At 57.6% G+C, this 18,721-nt stretch overlaps 1 protein-coding gene across 11 annotated transcripts in view; it reads left to right on the top strand.

Annotated features, from left to right (window-relative positions):
* The window catches only part of ZMIZ1 (zinc finger MIZ-type containing 1), a 241,568-nt gene extending 223,424 nt beyond the window's left edge, over positions 1-18,144 (top strand). For 10 of the 11 annotated variants that reach the window (XM_030940490.1, XM_030940489.1, XM_030940487.1 and 7 more), the window contains 13 exons: positions 591-773; positions 1,749-1,826; positions 2,544-2,718; positions 3,191-3,332; positions 4,874-5,084; positions 6,253-6,358; positions 7,975-8,135; positions 9,129-9,196; positions 9,498-9,566; positions 10,061-10,305; positions 11,394-11,560; positions 14,846-15,106; positions 16,556-18,144. In XM_030940490.1, coding sequence (XP_030796350.1) covers positions 591-773; positions 1,749-1,826; positions 2,544-2,718; positions 3,191-3,332; positions 4,874-5,084; positions 6,253-6,358; positions 7,975-8,135; positions 9,129-9,196; positions 9,498-9,566; positions 10,061-10,305; positions 11,394-11,560; positions 14,846-15,106; positions 16,556-16,663 — 1,974 coding nt within the window. In that variant the 3' untranslated portion in view covers positions 16,664-18,144. The remainder of the gene's footprint in view (positions 1-590; positions 774-1,748; positions 1,827-2,543; positions 2,719-3,190; positions 3,333-4,873; positions 5,085-6,252; positions 6,359-7,974; positions 8,136-9,128; positions 9,197-9,497; positions 9,567-10,060; positions 10,306-11,393; positions 11,561-14,845; positions 15,107-16,555) is intronic. The other variant, XM_030940491.1, reaches the window with a different exon arrangement.
* The last annotated feature ends 577 nt before the right edge of the window (positions 18,145-18,721 follow it).

Raw genomic sequence — 18,721 nt, 5'->3', positions numbered from 1 at the left:
CTCTTCTCTAAATTGCCTCTCCTGGGAGAAGTTGTCTTGTTCCTTCACCAACCTGGCTCTCCCACCTCCTGCACAGGTGGCAGGTTGTCGATGGTCCAGAACTGAACACTAGGTGTGTGTGCTGCTCCAAGGGGAGTATGAGGACAATGCCACCCAGGTTCATCCTCAGAATGCAGGGGCACAGGGGGTTCCTTTGTGGAAGTTCATCCTGTTGAGTGTGTTGGGTGTGCCCATTGGGGAGCACAGCCCTAACCCAGGCGCCAGGAGAGACGCAAAGGTCAGGGGAGTTAGAATCAGGCCCCTCATAATGGTGTGAGCAAGAGGCTCTGAAAGTGTCCCTGGAGTTCAGGGGGCGCATGTGCTCCAGGAAGTACGGCCTCAAGGGAAGGTGGCCTATGAGCTGGACAGTCAGAACAAAATGCCCCTGGATGTCAGGACGAGAACGAGCTCAAGCATCATCTGGTTTTGTGGGTGGAAAATAGCAGGAGCAAATGAGAAGAGGCGGGCCCCGTCCCGGTATTCAGGTGACCTGGCTATGTGACATTGGCAACATTGAACGTGTTTCCCCTCTCCTTTCTCTCCCACCACAGCCCAACTATGGAAACCAGCAATATGGACCAAACAGCCAGTTCCCCACCCAGCCAGGCCAGTACCCAACCCCCAACCCCCCGAGGCCACTCACCTCCCCCAACTACCCGGGACAGAGGATGCCCAGCCAGCCGAGCTCCGGGCAGTACCCGCCCCCGACGGTCAACATGGGGCAGTATTACAAGGTCAGTCCCAGCCTCGCCACCACCCACGGGGCCCCTTCCCTACTAACCACCTCAGACCCCTAACTCCACCGGGATCACTCTGACCCTGCGTGTGTTAGCCCCAAGGACAGCAAGGCGTGGGTGATTTCTGAACATCCCCATGTGTTCAGGGAGAAGTTTGGTGGCCAGAATGTCAGAGTGGCTTTTCTCAGTTCCTATTCTCATTGGTCTCAGATGATGGGTTTTTTTCTTTTTCCTTTTCTTATTCATGGCACTCACAAAATAATAAAGGCAATGTATTTTATTTAAAAAAAAAAGCACACACCTTGTATATATTAACATTTCATTCTAAACTTCATCTCTCTATGTGCAGGTGGGCACTAACATGTTATAAAATTGTTATTACAGCTGTACCTTTGAATCTGTACCTTTTACTTAACATGAAATAATAAGAATGATACTGCTGCCAGAGCCCCTGGGGTTTTTACTTTTAATGGCTGCCTAATATTCTGCTGAGATCACCATATCATATTTTATTATTCCCTCTGTTAGGTATTGGGGTTGCTTCTGATTTTTCACTTTAGAAATAATACTATGATGAGTATCTTTAGGCATATAGCCTTTCCTTTCCTTAGGATTATTATAAAATATGTTCTTGGGAGTAAAGAAGACACTTTACTGTTTTACAGTTATTTGCCAAAAATCATGCTAATTTACTATGGCCATCCACTGAACAGGTTTACCATTTTGCTCCAACTTCAGCATATTAGGTGTTGCTCTTTTTGTAACTTCTGCTAAATTAATAGCTAGGGACAGAGAGAGGCAAAATGCTGTCGCCGAGGTGTAGCTGTCCCGTCCCGCTCCCTCCGCAGCCCAGCAGTGGATGGGCCCCTGTAGCATCCCTATGCTCCTGGCAGATTTTACTGTCCGGAGGGAGAGCGGACTTCTGATGGCTTTTCTGCCCCCCACTCAGCGTTGTTTATCTTGTTTTAACAGCCAGAGCAGTTTAATGGACAAAACAACACGTTCTCGGGAAGCAGCTACAGTAACTACAGCCAAGGGAATGTCAACAGGGTATGTTCCGATTTAATTTACAAATTCTAAGCCACAGGCAGTTGTTGCCTCTAAAGGCTCTCACTGGTCCTGCTCCAGCCTCTCTGGACATTCAGAGGGGCCCATGGGTGGGGGTGCACTCCCTGGTCCCCTGTGCCAGGGACAGAGATGCTCAGGACTGAGATTCCACAGCTCCAGGTGGGGTGGGCCCCAGGGTAAAGTGTCAGCCTGGCTAGTCTTGAAAACAAGAAGAAGGAGAGGGGCTCCTGGGGAACCTGGGCCCCAGATTCTGCAGGCCCCGACTCCATCTGGGGGACCCTGATGAGGTAGGCATAGAGGGTGTGGCCTTGAGTCGTGATGTTTGAAGCCCACCTGGTCGGGTGACAGGAGGCCTGGGCTTTATTCCTGCTGTCCTGTCCTCCAAGGGTTGTTCTGAGCAAGTCCCCAGCCCTGTGCCTCTGTGTCCCCATTTGTCACATGGATGGGTAAGGGTCTCCACATGCACCTGACACAGGAGCTCAGTGGTGAGACCCAGATGAAGGGTGGGGAAGGCCCTTCCCAAGGCTGTCTTCTGAGCGGGACAGAGATCTGTGAGAGAGAAGCGTTTCCCTGGTGGAGGCTCTCCTCCCGAGGGGCATGGCCCCCGGACCCTGGGGTGAGTGCAGTGTATGTACATAGCCATGGCCCCTTCTGTCTCCAGGATCCCATAACCTATGTGTGTCTTCTCTTTCTTTCCAGCCTCCCAGGCCAGTTCCTGTGGCAAATTACCCCCACTCGCCTGTTCCAGGGAACCCCACACCCCCCATGACCCCTGGGAGCAGCATCCCTCCATACCTGTCCCCCAGCCAAGACGTCAAACCACCCTTCCCGCCAGACATCAAGCCAAATATGAGCGCTCTGCCGCCACCCCCAGGTGAGGGCCCTACCTCCCTCTGTTGGGCAGCTCCATTTGGGCCCCCCAGTGGGCTGGGAGCAGGAGGCTTAGTAGTCAGGCTGTCTGGGGATTGGGCATGCAGAAAGGACAGAGACTTGAGAGCAGGTGAGATACCCAGGGACACATTCAAGGAGGGGTGGGCTGCCTACAGACAGCCCTTCTCACTGCTGCCTGGGTGCCTGGAGGCTGGGAGGAAAATCTGTACCCAGCCATGGAAGGAGGCAGGGAGGCGGGTGGAAGAAGAGGGGATGAGTAGATGGGGTGGGGCCATATAGAATCAAAGAAGCCATGACTCACTGGTATGCCCTTGGCCTGGCTATGTCTCTGGCCCTGTTTACACACCCCTGCCTTCCTCTGAGCGTGCAGCCCAGGGTGAGCAAGTCCCACCCACAGCACAGGAACCCATGGCAGCTGGGGCTTATGGCTCACCCACCTCCTCTCCTCGCCCCAGCCAACCACAATGACGAGCTGCGGCTCACATTCCCTGTGCGGGATGGCGTGGTGCTGGAGCCCTTCCGCCTGGAGCACAACCTGGCTGTCAGCAACCATGTGTTCCACCTGCGGCCCACGGTCCACCAGACGCTGATGTGGAGGTGCGTGTCAGGGCAGGGGTGCCAGCCCAGACGGGATGAAGGAGGTCCCCCGGGATGGCTTCCTTGGGCCTGAGTGTGGCCCTGGGCAGGTGGTGGCAGCATCTTCTGTCACCTTCACGTGTTCGGCATCATTGACTGGGCCCTGTCCTGCGATTGTCATGGGAAGTCTGCAGGGGCTCCGGGAGATGAGCAGTCAAGGTATCATGGCCTAAGGGCAGGGAGCAGCTGTCACTCACCCCAGAGGAAAAGGTGGCTGGCTCAGACCTAGGCTGAGAAGCTGTGTATCCCATCTGAGACCGTGAGCTGACAAGAGGGAATGCAGTCAAGAATTCGAGTGTGACTCAGGTGACCAGAGCCAGGAATGCAAAGATGAGGCTGGCGCAGGGGCCAGGCCTGGGTCAGGCAGGCCCTGCCTATTGCAAGGGGCTAACCATTGGGCAGGGCTGCTGCTCAGACACTTAGGCACGTGCTGGAATGCAAGGTCTGGAGGTTTCCTGCTGAGCCAGGCCCATGCTCAGCACCTTCCACATGTGACCTACTTTGATCTTGGAAATGGGCAACACTTTCCCTTTTGACAGAGGAGGAAGCTGAGGCCAGAGAATTGAATTGGCTTGTGTGAGTTCTCACAGCTAGCCAGGGGAAGAGCTGGGACTTGGGCCCAGGTCTCCAGGATGCCAGAACCAACCCTAGGGGTCTCCACCCTTCAGTCCTTCATCCTCAGGCAAGACTCACACTGTCTCACTGTGCTTGGACTCAGACCCCCCATTGCCCAGTGAGCATCTCCAGGGCAAGAGCTGGGTCTGTGCCTGGCATGTGCACACACACCCCTGCTGTTTTCTTGACCATGCTGAGCAGGCTGGGCGAAGTGGCCACAGATAACTGGTGTGGGCGTTCAGAACACAGGAGCTGCAATGCTTAGGCAGGAGGGCAGAGGCTCCTGGCATGGGACAAGCCACTGTGCTGCCTGCCTGCACCCTGCTCACCCACACTTCTTACCTGGGAGTGTCCTGGCCTGGGGGACCTCCTCCTCCTGGCTGGGTTGTCACGCATACGTGGTCACTGCTGGTTCCTGACACTCCTCAGTGCTGTGTCCTGGGGGGCCTCCTTGGGGAGTGCTCAGAACCAGAAATGGCCGTGGCCTGAGAGGACAGTTCCCAGCATGTCTGGAGACAGGCTTGGCTGGCCTCACAGCAGGTCCTGTCAAATGAGTGCCTGTTCTTTTGCCCCTCTATCTCTGACCTAGGGAGCCAAGAGTTGACCCCTACAGGGAGGACAGTCCAGGGAGATGGGAGCTAGAGCAGCTGTGGGGTATGGCGGGAATGATTGGTGTGCAGGGATCTTGGGGGCAGTTTGGTTGTAAAGGGAGTATCCAGAATGGGAGAGGAGAACTCAGGCTACGGGAACCATTGGGGTCAGGGATGGGGTCCTAAGGGTCTCGGAGGTTGTGGTACATTCAGAGGTGTGTGGCCTGGCTCGGGGTCACAGAGGCCATGGACAGCCCCCCGGCAGAGCTGCCCTGAGCACCCCCATTCCCCACCTAGGTCTGACCTGGAGCTGCAGTTCAAGTGCTACCACCACGAGGACCGGCAGATGAACACCAACTGGCCCGCCTCGGTGCAGGTCAGCGTGAATGCCACGCCCCTCACCATTGAGCGCGGCGACAACAAGACCTCCCACAAGCCCCTGCATCTGAAGCACGTGTGCCAGCCGGGTCGCAACACCATCCAGATCACCGTCACGGCTTGCTGCTGCGTGAGTGTGGCGGGCTGGGGGCAGCGGTGGCACGGGCAGTCCCTGTTGCACGGTGTGGGAGTGCAGGACACCTTGCCCCCCTCTGGTCCTCAGCCTTGTCCTTGGGTCACCAGCCCCTGTGCCCACAGCCACCAAACATACAGTGTGCCCTTACCTGCTCCCCGCCTAGGGCCTGTACAATAACCTTCAAAGCGTTGGGCCTTCAAAGCCACTATGCCCTGGCTTCAGATGTGGCCTCTTCCCCTGGACACTAGGCCTCCATCTGTTCTCCACGTATGCCTCCGATTCACCCCTCCTGGCCCCTCCTCCCTGCCCTTCATTCATTGTTGTGGTTCTGTGTTCCTCGAAGCCATGTCCTGCTTGCCTCATTCACCAGCAGTTGTCATTGTCAGCACCTTTCTCCTCAGACCCAACTCCCCCAAACCTGGAGTTAACGCGTTCCCTTCTTTCCCAACCCTCTTGTCTTAGAGTCATGTATGGGGGTCCTTCCAACCCATGACTTGTTACCTAGGACCAGCTGTCAGCCACCCTCATGTGCCCTGAAGATCAGGGCCCGACACACAGGGCTTGTTCAGGCCCCAATGGAACTAAATGCCTGCCCCACTCCACTGGCCTCTCTGTAGGGGCATGGAGAAGGAAACACTCTGATCCTGCCCTTGTGAGCTTACAGGCACAGAGCCCACACAGAGTTAGGGGTCACAGACCTGGGCAGCACATCCCATTCTGACTGGGGAATGTGATGTACTGTGTAAGGCTGCACAACTGTCAGAGTAAGGCAACTGATGGGTGGACGTTTGGGGTGTGCAGTTCTGGAAGGCTTCCTGTAAGGACGAAGCGAGGGATGAGCACCCTGGCCAGAAGGGCTGAGGACACATGATGGGAAGGCAGTGGTAGGGGAGGTTAGGAAGTGAAGTGGAACCCAGGCCTAAAGCCATGTGTCCTATAACCTTATCCAGGGAGTATTTCAGTGTCAAAATCCACCTTGTCTGCAGCAGAGGCAGCCTTTCCAGAGTGGTGTTCAGGCTCACAAGTCCCAGGACACACGCTGGGGGAGCGTCTCCTAGGCCGGCTGTGGGATCTTGGGAGCAGTCTAGGGCTGCCGAGGCTGCAGGCAGGGTGGGGCATGATGACAGTGTGCAGGAACTGAGTGTCTGCTCTCTCCCCGCAGTCACACCTCTTCGTGCTGCAGCTGGTGCACCGGCCCTCCGTCCGCTCTGTGCTGCAAGGACTCCTCAAGAAGCGCCTCCTGCCCGCAGAGCACTGTATCACAAAAAGTGAGTCTGGGTGGGGGCAAGGAGTGAGAGCCAGACCCTAGCCCTGCCTGAGTTTGGGACTAAGAAGCAGTCACCATTCACCTGGGACTGACCTTGGCCTCCATGCATGTCGCCACCGGGCCTGGAGTGTCCCTGAGCACGTCCCATCCTGAGGCTCATGCCCTCCTCCTCGGGCTGTTGTCATGATCAGACAAGCTGGGGGCCATAAGTGCTGGTGGGAGTTCTGGGACCTGCCCTGTGTGGAAGAGCTGGCAGTCCAACTTGGGAGCCAGAACAGGCATACCTGCAACAGCAGCACAGGACATGAGGCAGATTGAAACAAAATGTCAGGAAGCAGGCTTCCTGGAGGAAGTGAAGACCTGGGCCAGGCCTTTAGAAGATGAGAGGATTTACAGAAGAAGGGATCTTCATCAGGTGGAAGACACGGAGGGTGGATTCCAGATTGACCTCTCTACTTCAACAGCTCATGCTTTTTTTTTTTTTTTTTTTTTTTGAGATGGAGTCTCACTCTGTTGCCCAGGCTGGAGTGCAGTGGTGCTGTCTCAGCTCACTGCAAGCTCCGCTCCACCTCCTGGGTGCATGCCATTCTCCTGCCTCAGCCTCCAGAGTAGCTGGGACTACAGGCACCCACCACCACACCTGGCTAATTTTTTTGTATTTTTGTAGAGACGGGGTTTCACCGTGTTAGCCAGGATGGTCTCGATCTCCTGACCTTGCGATCCGCCCGCCTCAGCCTCCCAAAGTGCCGGAATTACAGACATGAGCCACTGCATCTGGCCAGCTCATGCTTAAACTCAGGAGAGGACTGGGCACAGTAGCTCATGCCTATAATTCCGGCACTTTGGGAGGCCGAGGTGGGAGTCCGGGAATTCAAGACTAGCCTGGCCACATAGTAAGAGCCTGTCTCCACAGAAAAATAAAAAATTAGCCAAGAGTGGTGGCTTGTGCCTGTAGTCCCAGCTGCTCAGAAGGCTGAGGTGGGAGAATTGTTTGAGCCGGGGAGGTCGAGGCTGCAGTGGGCCATGATCACGCCACTGCACTCCAATGTGGGTGACACAGCAAGACACTATGACAAAAAAATAAAAGTTGGGATGGAAGGACTTGGCTTGGAGTCCCATTTAAAGGAGACCCCGGGTGTGAACTCAGAGGCCCCGTGCAGGAGGTACAGGGCCACTCTTCACGTTGCTGCCCTGAGCCCTGGGATTCCAGCAGGCAGCTGTTCATTTCCATTTCCACATGTGCAGAGTGAAGTGCAGGAGTGCCTGAGGGGGCTTTTCACTGACCCCGTAAATCAGAGAAGTGCCAGACTGACTTTCCGTGAGCTTTGCAGATATCCCCCTTCCTAGCGAAGGCAGGGTCTGCTCTGCAGAGATAGAGGAACTGCTGCAGCCAGCTCCTCGGGCACACACACACCACACGCGTCCCCCATGGAGACAGCAGCCCGGGCACCCAGCCCTATGACTGACACACTGTGGGCCCTCTCAGTGTTTGGTGTGGGCTGGGAGGAGGACCAGGACGTGCCCCAGTTGCACGAGGAAGTGGGGAGCATGTGCAGACCCCCCACCTCTGCAGGACAGCCTTGCCATCCTCACCTGTCTGTGCCTCCTGCCCCACAGTCAAGCGGAATTTCAGCAGCGTGGCTGCCTCCTCGGGGAACACGACCCTCAACGGGGAGGATGGGGTGGAGCAGACAGCCATCAAGGTGTCTTTGAAGTGCCCCATCACATTCCGGCGCATCCAGCTGCCTGCTCGAGGACACGATTGCAAGCATGTCCAGGTGAGCGTCCCCAGAAAGCACAGCTCCGGCAAGCCACCTAGATTCTGGCTGGGATGGTGAGCGGTAGGCAGAGGGGCAACAGGGCCTGTCCAAACACTGTCCAGAAGGATGTCATGGAGATCAGCAGCTGGCATCACTCATTAATTTCAGCCATCATTTTGAGCATCTTTTCTGTGTGCTTAAGGCCAAAGGGGCTACAGAAATGGTTTTGGACAGCCCCTGCCTTGGCAGATGGCAGATGCCAGCTGGAAGTCCCACACACATGGCAGGGCTGATTGGGGGCCCAAGAGCAGGGACACCACTGTCCAATTCATGCCTCTGTCCAGGGCCTTACATCAAGCCAGTGTTCAGGAAGTAGCCCTGGTGTGAGTGACAGTCCCAGTCTGAGCAGGCAGTGACAGAGCAATGAGTAAACGTGGGCAACCCGGCCTGGAAGAAGAACAAGGAGCCGTCCTCTGGAACCTGGGCGTGGTGGGCATGCAGAAGGGGCCCAGGGCTATCACCTACAGCTGGTCCTGAGGGTGCAGTGGGACAGGAGCTTCCCCTCCTCCCTCCAAAAGAATGCTGTGGGCAAGAGGATGGTCTGGTCACCTTAGCTGTGTGATACAGATCGATGAACTTGATCAGACTTGTCTTCCGTGCCTGGGCTGGGCTGAAGGGGCTACCCCTGGCCTCATTGAAAGGGCCTATTAACAGGGCAAAAAACAGTGAGAGTCAGCTGGGGTGGGGACCAGGAAGGCTTCTCAGACGATGTAGGCACAGGGTCATTTGGGGCATGGGAGGTGGTGTGAGGCATGCTGGGGTGGAGGCATAAGTACTCTGCGTGGTAAAAAGGTGTCATTGCTCTCACTCCACCCAGCCCCAACCTTGCGTTTCTCCCACAGCCTATCTTTCTTTCTGGTGGGGAAGTTATTCCAAGGGTCCTTTAGGCACATTGAGGCAGTTTCTGACAGTCCTGGTCTCACCCATGTCTGTCTGTCTGTCTGCCTGCAGTGCTTTGACCTGGAGTCATACCTGCAGCTGAATTGCGAAAGAGGGACCTGGAGGTGTCCTGTGTGCAAGTGAGTGGTGTCCACCCTGGTGGGGGCTTCCCCCATCCCCCAACCACAGAGGGGAGGGGCTGGCTACCTCCCACCTCCACCTGCCCTAAATGCAAACCAGAACCCAAACATGGCAGAGGGGTTTAGGTTATGGGGGCTCCAGGTGGTCCCTTGGTATCACGCGGTCAGAGTCCCCCTCTCTTGTGCCTCCAGTAGTAACCAGCAGCAGGGGTGGGACCCCACTGACACTGAGGTGGATGGGCTGTGCCCCCACCTCCTTGGGTCCTGGAGCAGAGGCCAAGCTCCCCGTCTCCTTTTCCAGTAAAACCGCTCTGCTGGAGGGCCTGGAGGTGGATCAGTACATGTGGGGAATCCTGAATGCCATCCAACAGTAAGTGGGGCCCCAGCGAGGGGCAGAGGGTGAGAGGGGACAAGGCCTGGAATAGAGCAAGGTGTGCATGTGGATAGCCCTGACACAGCCCTCCCCTCCCAGGCCAGCAGACCATGACCCACATCCCCCACCTCTGTCGCTTACCCTCAGGGGCCTCTGGATCTGGGGACAAATTAACTTCCCAGAAAGGATGAAAGCCAGCCAGAGCAGGAGGCTGACAGTGCCCCGCCCTGACCCTCCACCTGCTGTTCCCCAAGCGGGAGGCCTTGAGACTAGCTGCCCTGTGCCCAGCCACTTGCTTTTCTAGCCTCAGTCTCCCCATATGTCAAAGAAATATGGAGAAATCCCTGCCAGGCTTCTGCCTTGTCCACAGTGTGGTCAGAGTTGGGGCAGGGGCCTCAACAAGGTCACCTTAGGGTCTCCGAGCTGGAGGTGCTTTTATGCCCAAAGCCAGGCACCCCAGAGCCTCAGCTCTGCCACCCTTCCTCCCCCAGCTCCGAGTTTGAAGAGGTCACCATCGATCCCACATGCAGCTGGCGGCCAGTGCCCATCAAGTCGGACTTACACATCAAGGACGACCCTGACGGCATCCCCTCCAAGCGGTTCAAGACCATGAGTCCCAGCCAGATGATCATGCCCAATGTCATGGAGATGATCGCAGCCCTGGGCCCCGGCCCGTCCCCCTACCCCCTCCCGCCTCCCCCGGGGGGCACCAACTCCAACGACTACAGCAGCCAAGGTGGGTGATGCCAGGCAGGGAAGAAGGGAGAAGGAGGGCAGCCCCAAGTCCCTGCAGGGGCACAGAATTTCTGTGCTGATAGTGGCAGGGGTCGGGGATGTGGTTGAAGAGAGAGAAGTAACACACCCCCCCAGTAAACAATCCCCAGTTTGCTGGACTTGAGGGTACATGGGCCTAGCCCACGGGCTTCAGAGCCTGCCCTGGTGGGAGATACAACTGCTGCCTCTTCCCAGCCAATCTCCTCTGGGTCTGCTGACAGCACACACTCACCTGAGTTCTTGGCCTTACCCCCTGCTCTCCCATATTTTTTCCGTGATATCTGCATTTTCCTTGCAACTTTCCTGCCCTCCTAGGGACAGAGTCCAGGTTCCTGGAGCCTTAGCCTTTAGCCACCAAGGTCACCCACTGGCCCTTATACTCCCGGCTGCCCAGACCGAGTTTCACCCCTACCGCCACTGATTCCTGGAAAGTAGCCCCCACTGGGTGGAAGCTCCCGCTGGGATCCCTGATCTTAAGTCCCCATGAGAGGCCCAGAGAAGTTAGGCCACCTAGCCAGACTCCCACAGTGTGCCAAGGGCCAAGCCTCCCAACCTGCTGATCCTCTGACCCTTGCCATCGTCACATGGTGGAGGGCACAGTGACTAGGGAGGCGGGACAGCTGGCTTCTGCGTGCGTCATCCTGAGTCTGTTGCAGCTTTCTTTGTGGGCTTGGCAGAACCTGCACCACTCTGGGCCTGGGTCTTGCTGGGTATGAAAAGTGCCCACATTGGGGAGTAGCTCAGTGGGTCTGCTGTGGGCTCAGGCCATGTGCCCCACTCCCCACAGGAGCCTGGCCCTCCCCCTTTCTCCCACTCTGCCCCCTCCTCCATAACTGTTAGGGCAGCACATCCTCTGGGGTACCACAGACCATGGGACAGGGCTGCGTGGCTACTCCATCCTACAGCCCGGAAGGCTCCGGCTGCTGTGGCCAACTGCAGCCTTGCAAGAGGAAAAGGACTTGGCTTGTATTTTTACACACTCTCTGTTCCCTGGGGTGGCCACTATCCCTCTGGGTGACCCTCTCCCCTCCCCATCTCATCCCTTCCTAGGCAACAACTACCAAGGCCATGGCAACTTTGACTTCCCCCACGGGAACCCTGGAGGGACATCCATGAATGACTTCATGCACGGGCCCCCCCAACTCTCCCATCCCCCGGACATGCCCAACAACATGGCCACCCTCGAGAAACCCCTCAGTCACCCCATGCAGGAAACTGTGAGTACCTCCTCCTCGCCCCACCCCATTCCCCAGTCTTTGGGGTTAATGCCTTGGGATCTGGATACCCTATTCCCTCCCAGGCAAGGCAGAGTATGAAGATTTGGATGTGTGGGCTCAGAAGGGAATAGGAGGGGTCTGACTGAGGCTAGGTCATGGCCTGTCAGCATCGTTGGACTTGGCTGTTTTACCTAGGACTTCGGATTCTCTGGAGATGGGAGCAGCTTCAGGCTCTTCCCCGAACACTCACCCCTCCACACATACACACACACATGGGCATGCACTCACCAGTACCCAGCACACACCGTCAGCCCTCTCCCTCTCCCACTTGCACACTCTTACACTCACCTAACACGGTTCCAGCCACCTCAACTTTTGTCCCCTTATTCCCCAAGGATCTGAATTCAGGGTATTACCACCTCCAACAAAAGAAATGCTAGGAAGTCTCATTATCTGAAGAGCATTCACTTCTCATTCTGTTTCACACTTATTGACATATGCCCTGTGTGGCTGAGGATGCCCCTGGTGGGGTAAGGTATCCTGTGCTGTCCACAGGCCCTCCCTTCCTGTGGCCCCAGTGCCAGTGGCAGGAGGCCCTCCTGTCCCCTGGAGTCCTCATCCAGTGAGTTCCACGTGGTTCCACTCAGTTTGACAAACTGTTTTCTGAGCTGTGCTCTGCACAGGCCGTGTGGCAGGTGTAAGCAGGACAGACAGGCCTTGTGTTAGTGGAGCAAAACTCCTGGCAGTGCATGGGTGCAGGAAGAACAGTTGGGGTTTGGAGAAACTGAAGCCTCCAGAGGCTGAAGTGGTGTGTCTGAGGTCTCAGTCATTCTGGGCTCTCATCTTAGGGAGGAGGGGCCACCACTGAGCACATGGCTGTGGGTCCTGGGCCACACAAGCCAATGAGAGGGTCCGGGGTCCTGCCAGTGTCTGGCAGTGGGCTTGGGTGGCCTGCACAGGAAGGAGCCTCTGGATTATACTGTCTTCCACACACCTGACATGGAATTGCCTCAGGACTCTAGGTGAGGGAGCAGCAACTTTCCCTCAGGACCCCAGGAGTCCAAGTGGGAAATAGATGCTTTGTGGAGCCTTGGCCAAGTTTTTGAAAGTTACTCTCTACCCCATGGGGCTTGTGATTTCTGGGGGCTTCTTTCCTGGTGCCCCTTCCTGGGTCCTGAGGGCATCCCACACCCAGAGGACACCAAAATCACACCCCCCACACACACACATCCTGCGCCCTCCAGTTCCTACCACTGGAATATGCAGTGGGAATGCCGTCTGTTTCCCCTTGACAACCAAGCTTTCTCCTGCCTTCTGTGAGCCCCGCTGCCTGCATCTGTGTGGCCGGATCTGAGCCTGTGAGTTGACCTCAGAGCCCCTTAAGATGCTCTCTAGATGGTCCTGTCCTCCATTTCTGAACTCTCACTAGAGGGCAAGCAGACCTGGAAGTGCAGATATGCCAGGCCGCTGGAGCCGGGCAGTCACAGGTAAACTCCTAGCACACCTGCCCAGGTGGAGGCAGCCACACCCCCAGCTGAGCCCAAGGCTGGGAGGCACTGCCATGCCCGCAGGGACTGCTGCCCCCACAGACTGCCCATACTTGGTGGCAGGTTGACAGGTGTGTCAGCAGTGCCCCAACAGCACCTGCCTCTCTAGGCCGGAGACATTCCAGCCAGATACGGAGCTGAGGGGCACAGCTGCCTCTGAAGATCCAGGGACTGTCTGTCTTGAGCTGGGCTGCACAGCTGGAATGTGGAGCCCTCCCTGCTCTCCCAGGGTGGGCACTGAGGGCATCTACAGGAGTGGGAGCCCCAAGCTGGCCTCTCACTGACCATGGGTGGTGGCCCATTCCTCCAGCCTCTTGTATGTGTCTTATAAACGGGTCTCCCAAGGTCTTCAGCATCACAGTTGCGAAGTCATCGCATTCTTGGGACTTGGACTGAAAGGGCACTGTGCTCCCTAAGGCCACATTGGGTTGAGGCCCTGTACGCTGAGAAGGGGCCACCTGAACCGTGGGCAGAGACTGGCCCGTAGCAAGGCCTGGGAAGCAGTTTTAGGAGAAACAGGAAGAGGAAGTTGGAATTGGGCAAAGACTGAGGATGGTGTGGCTGCGAATTCTAAATGCACACAGGGAGAACATGCCCCAGGATGGGGTAGGGTGAGGGGACGAAAAGACCAAGGAAGCATGTGCCAGGCTGCTGTTCCAGTGGAACACCTGGAGCATCTGTGAGCCACCTTCACTGGCAGAGTGAAAATGGGGCTGGGGGCTGTCAGGGATGCTTGCAGTGGGATCAGGACTTGGTCTGCAGGATTCCCCAGCCTTTCACTTTGAAGGAGGGTCTGCTTGGGACAGCAACAGGCTAGCAGGGGAATGTTCACATCTCACCCACCCGCCCACAGACAGCCCAGTTTTCAGTGCACGTGCCCACGGGAGGGTGTGAGTCCTCTAGTTCATCTGTTAGAGAGGCACCGCCAGCCTCACCCTCACCAAGACACCCACCATTGGTGAACCGTCACTCAGTCCCCTTGTCCTTGGAGTGCCGGAGGTGCCTGCCTCCCTCACAACCCTGTGTTTTTGAGGGCTGGTGCCGACCAAGTAGGATGTCTAGGAAAAGGGTCTGGCAGGGTGTGAAGATGCACCTGGCTGGCCAGGTGCCCACCAGCCCTGCTCTGACAGCCAGATTCCACCTGGGCTGCAGGGCTTGTGCCAAGACCCCAGCTGCTGCACACTTCGGGCTGGCAGAAGGTGCCTTCGTGCCCAGCATCACCCCTGCCCAGGGCCCACTTGGGAGGTGCAGACCCAGTCCTGAGCCGCACGCCCGCCCGATGCTGTCTGTCTGTGTCTGCTCTCTGCTGCCCAGCTTGGGGTCTGCACCATGCTGCGGCGGCTGCCCTCCCGCCTCCTGCTCCCTGGAACATGCCCATTCTGCTTCTCCATCCTGCCCTCGCTGTTGTTCGTTGTCTGGGCGGGGAGGCGGAGGGGCCTGGGGGAGCCCAGGCCCAGCTCCCCGTGTCTGTGCTTGTGTCAAAGCCCTCCCCACCTCCTGGGGCCCCACGTGGCCTGGGAGGTCCCCGCCATCCCCCTGCAGCCTCCCCGATGGGTGGTTTTGGGGGAGAAATTTTTCTTTGTTTCTCTGCCCAGAAACAACGTTCAGCCTCGTACCGGGTGGCCACGTTTCGGGGGTTGTGACTTCCCTGGTTGTGTTGGGTTTCATTTTCTCCAGGCATCATCGCCGTGCCTCCTCACCTCACCTGTCTTCTCTCCCGCTCTCTCCTCCTCCACAGATGCCACACGCTGGCAGCTCTGACCAGCCCCACCCCTCCATACAACAAGGTTTGCACGTACCACACCCCAGCAGCCAGTCAGGGCCTCCATTACATCACAGTGGGGCTCCTCCTCCTCCTCCTTCCCAGCCTCCCCGGCAGCCGCCACAGGCCGCTCCCAGCAGCCATCCACACAGCGACCTGACCTTTAACCCCTCCTCAGCCTTAGAGGGTCAGGCCGGAGCGCAGGGAGCATCCGACATGCCGGAGCCTTCGCTGGATGTAAGTTGGGGTCGCCACTCGCCTTGGCCTGGGGCTAGGCCTGGCGCCGGGACCTGCCCGAGAGAAGGGGTGGGTGTGAGGGCTCAAGGCCCCGAGGGGAGGAGGTGGGTGGGCGGCGGGAGGGCTTCAGCCAGACCTGGCTCCAGACCAGGAAGCCCCATGATGGGGAAGTGTTACCACTGAGGGTCCCCACCCTGCTGGCTCCTGTCCCCCCAGTCCCTTTGGCCATAGCCCTGAACCCCAGCCCTGACCCACCTTCTGACCCAAGCCCTGCGGGGTCCCTCGCGCAGCACAGGAGGGTCCCTGCCCTCCCCTAGTGGTGAGCTTGCGGTTTCTGTGTCTGCCTCTCTGGCCTGGGCAGGGAGGGCTGGAGGGAGAGGCCGTCTGTCTGCCTCACTGGTGTGTGTCTGTCTCCAGTTTTCTTGTCCGCGTGTTGTCCATGCCCTGCTTCCGCTTGCTCCATCGCTCACTCCGAGAGACCCCCATGTGGGTGACAGAAGGTGGGGGCAGAGGGGGCAACCTTGGGTCACAGCCAGGGGTGGCAGGCCAGCATGGGCAGCAGAGGGCCAGGGATCCTACCCTGAAGTCTGGAAGATGGTGGGGGTCACCCTGGATGATGGGGCTGGGCTGCTGGATGTGTCTGGCGGGATGGCACTGAGCACCGGCCCCTCCCATGCCCACCACAGAGCTGGTGCCAGACTCCGGGAGGAGGCCTGTCGTCAGTTACTCCTGTTCTTCACCCCCAGCCCTGCTCTGTCAGCCTCTGCTCCAGCAGCATCAGAGGGCTCTGTGCTAGCTAGGACTCACTGCGCAGCCATATCAGGTCCTCGCCCAGTGTTCCCCCTCAGCCAGGCCAGTGGGGCTGCTTTTAGATGCATGAGGCTTCCCATGTGACAGACTCCAAGGATATCTCAGTAGAGGGTAGGGACAGTCTGCAACCCCTCTGGGGCCACAGGGAAGGATGGCTGCCAGCCAGCCACAGGCTCACCAAGGAGCGGTGAGCCCTTGAGAGAGGGATGGTGGGTAGGGGGTTGCGGGAACCAGCTCGCCTTCCCGCCTTCCCACCAGCCCACCTCCTTGTGCTTACACATGAAGCATGTGATTTCAGCTGGGAGGCCCAAGTGACCCACCATGGGGCCTTCCCAGCTTAGGGCTGAAGTCCCTGCCTGAAAAGGGTCAGCCCTGCTCAGGCCTCAGCTGGTGGGCTGCGGGTCCCGCTCCCCAGGCTTGAAATGAGCACAGGGGTGCCCCACACTCGGTGCAGTGGCTGGTGTGTGGGGGGGGATGCCTGGCAGGCCCAGGCCCAAGGCTGTTCTCTTCCCTTTTTTTTTTGGCTAGGGTCCTGAGAGGCAAGTGGAGGGGGACGGGCCAGGGCGCCCCTGCATTCCTCACCCGGGGCCTGCCTCTCGGGCACACCTCATCTGAACTTCGTCACTCCTTCTTTTCCAGCTCCTTCCCGAACTCACAAATCCTGACGAGCTCCTGTCTTACCTGGACCCCCCCGACCTGCCGAGCAATAGTAACGATGACCTCCTGTCTCTGTTTGAGAACAACTGAAGGCCACCCAGTCGGGGCCATCCCTCCACACTCTGCCTCCCACCCCACCTGCCCTACACACTTTTCCACCTGGGAGCCTGTGCCCTCAGACCGCCCCTCACCAGAGCCACAGGCTGTGGGGCGGGAAACCCTCCCCTGCTGCAGCCCTCTCAAAACAGAGGGGTAGGGAGGGTGCGCCGGGAAGGCTGTGTGGGTCTGGAGTCCCCGTCCCGCCTGCACGCCCTGCGCTTGGGCCCATGTCCAGCGCAGGCCTGAAGACCACCCTCCCGAGAGGAACCAGCCCGGTAAGAGGGCGCACGCCGATGTGGCTTCCCGGTCCCTCCGCGTGTGCCGATTCCAGATGACCTTCCAGTGTCCCCAAGGTTCTTCCATCTTTTAGACTGTAACCCTGCCTCCCTGCTTCCTGGTCCAGAGCCTCCCTTAAGTGACTGTGGAGCCTGAGAAGGCCCCCGGGCCCCAGCACGGGCCCCGAGCCTTGGAGGAGCGCTGGCAGTTGGTGGCAGTGAGACTAGCCCACCCACCACCACCCACCACAGAAAAGCACAAACCTCTGGGAAAGACTACGTCTCTCGGGGCCACCGGTCATCGGTTTGACCCCTGACCTTTAAGCCAAGATACCCGATAAACACACTCTCTCAGAAAGCAGAGAAAAAGGACAAGATTCTGTGTTTGAGAGGGAGTCTGCCATTCCTGCTTGGGGACTGGTGGGAAAGAGGGCCAGGACATTTCTGAGGCTCCACCTCCAAGCTCAGACAGGACCCAGCCTTGGGGGACAGAGAGCAGGTGTGCGCCCAACCAAAGTGATTGTGCCCTTGGTTGGGGGGCAGGGGCATATAACCTGTCAGAATCAAACAGGAGCGGCAACTTCTAACTTTGCTCCAAGCCACTCTCTTTTTAAACAGCAACGATTTAAAGCTATGAAGTCACCTGGAGAAAAGGAACGTTGCGCTTGGACAGCAAGCAAACCATTTCTGTCTGTGTGTTCTGTTTTTCTCCTAGTCCCTCTCCTGCCACCTCTCCAAGACTTCCATGGGACGCCCACTTCCCTCTGTGTCCTAGTTCTCTTTGTCCAATCAGATGGCAAGGGCAGTGTGTGGAAAGGCTGGGAAGGTGCAGAAACCAGAGCCCAGGGCAATGGTGTCTGTCCAGCCCCTCCCTCTGTCCTTGTGCTCCAAGCTACCCCCGGCTGCAGCCCAGGCTATGGCCATGTGCACTAGTATGTACCTGCAGATATGGGGGGAGGAGGGGACCGTGTTTCTGGGCCTGCCCCAGACACTGCCCTTGGCTGCCAGCCTCCCCTGCCTGCACTCCTCCACCATCACAATCTCACCCCACACTCCTGCTCGCTCAAGCAAAAGCAGCCTCTGGCCTTCCCTCCACCGCTTTGCTCCATCTGGCTTACCACTCTCCAGGGCCTCCTGGGGAGCTTGTCCTGTGTTCGCTTTGTTTCAGGGGTCCCATCTGTAAATTCTTTGCACCCTTCCCGGCCGCTGCCTGGGGCCCTTTCTGCTCTCCCGTCCACTGTGGGTGGTCCCCAGCACTCCTCTGTGGGTTTTACCGGAAAGGTGGCCCCAGCTGTTGACTTCCAGTCACTGTCCCAGACGGCACAAGGTTTTCTGTAGGAAAGCTGCCATTGCCCCAGCCCCTTTTTTCCTTTGTCCCGTTGTTGTTGAGGTTTTTTCAAATAGTGTGTTGTTCAGTATGCAAATCAATTATTTTAAGAATCGCTTTTGTAAATATCTTTGTGAATATTTTAGTATCGTCTTTGATAATATTCAACATTTTCATGACCTGGTTATAGCCTTTGCTGGTGTTTTTAAAATACCTAGACTCAATGACAAAGACCGAGTCTTCTTTTTTTTAAAACAAAAACAATAAAAGCAACCAGGGCTATTTGTACAGTTGAAGGGGCGAACAGAATGGGCGGCTGTGCTGGGAGTTGGAAGACCGGGCAGCCCGCTATTTAGAGCCATCCCTCAGTCAGCTGGCAGGGACAAGCCAACGCCAGGTAGCATGTGGCCACCCTGCCCAGTGTCTGTGGCCTGGCAAGTGGCCACG

The sequence above is a fragment of the Rhinopithecus roxellana genome, chromosome 11 (assembly GCF_007565055.1).
Source record: "Rhinopithecus roxellana isolate Shanxi Qingling chromosome 11, ASM756505v1, whole genome shotgun sequence".
NCBI lineage: Eukaryota > Metazoa > Chordata > Mammalia > Primates > Cercopithecidae > Rhinopithecus > Rhinopithecus roxellana.
The sequence above is the reverse complement of the archived record's forward strand: the minus strand, read 5'-3'. Positions and strand labels throughout refer to the sequence as shown.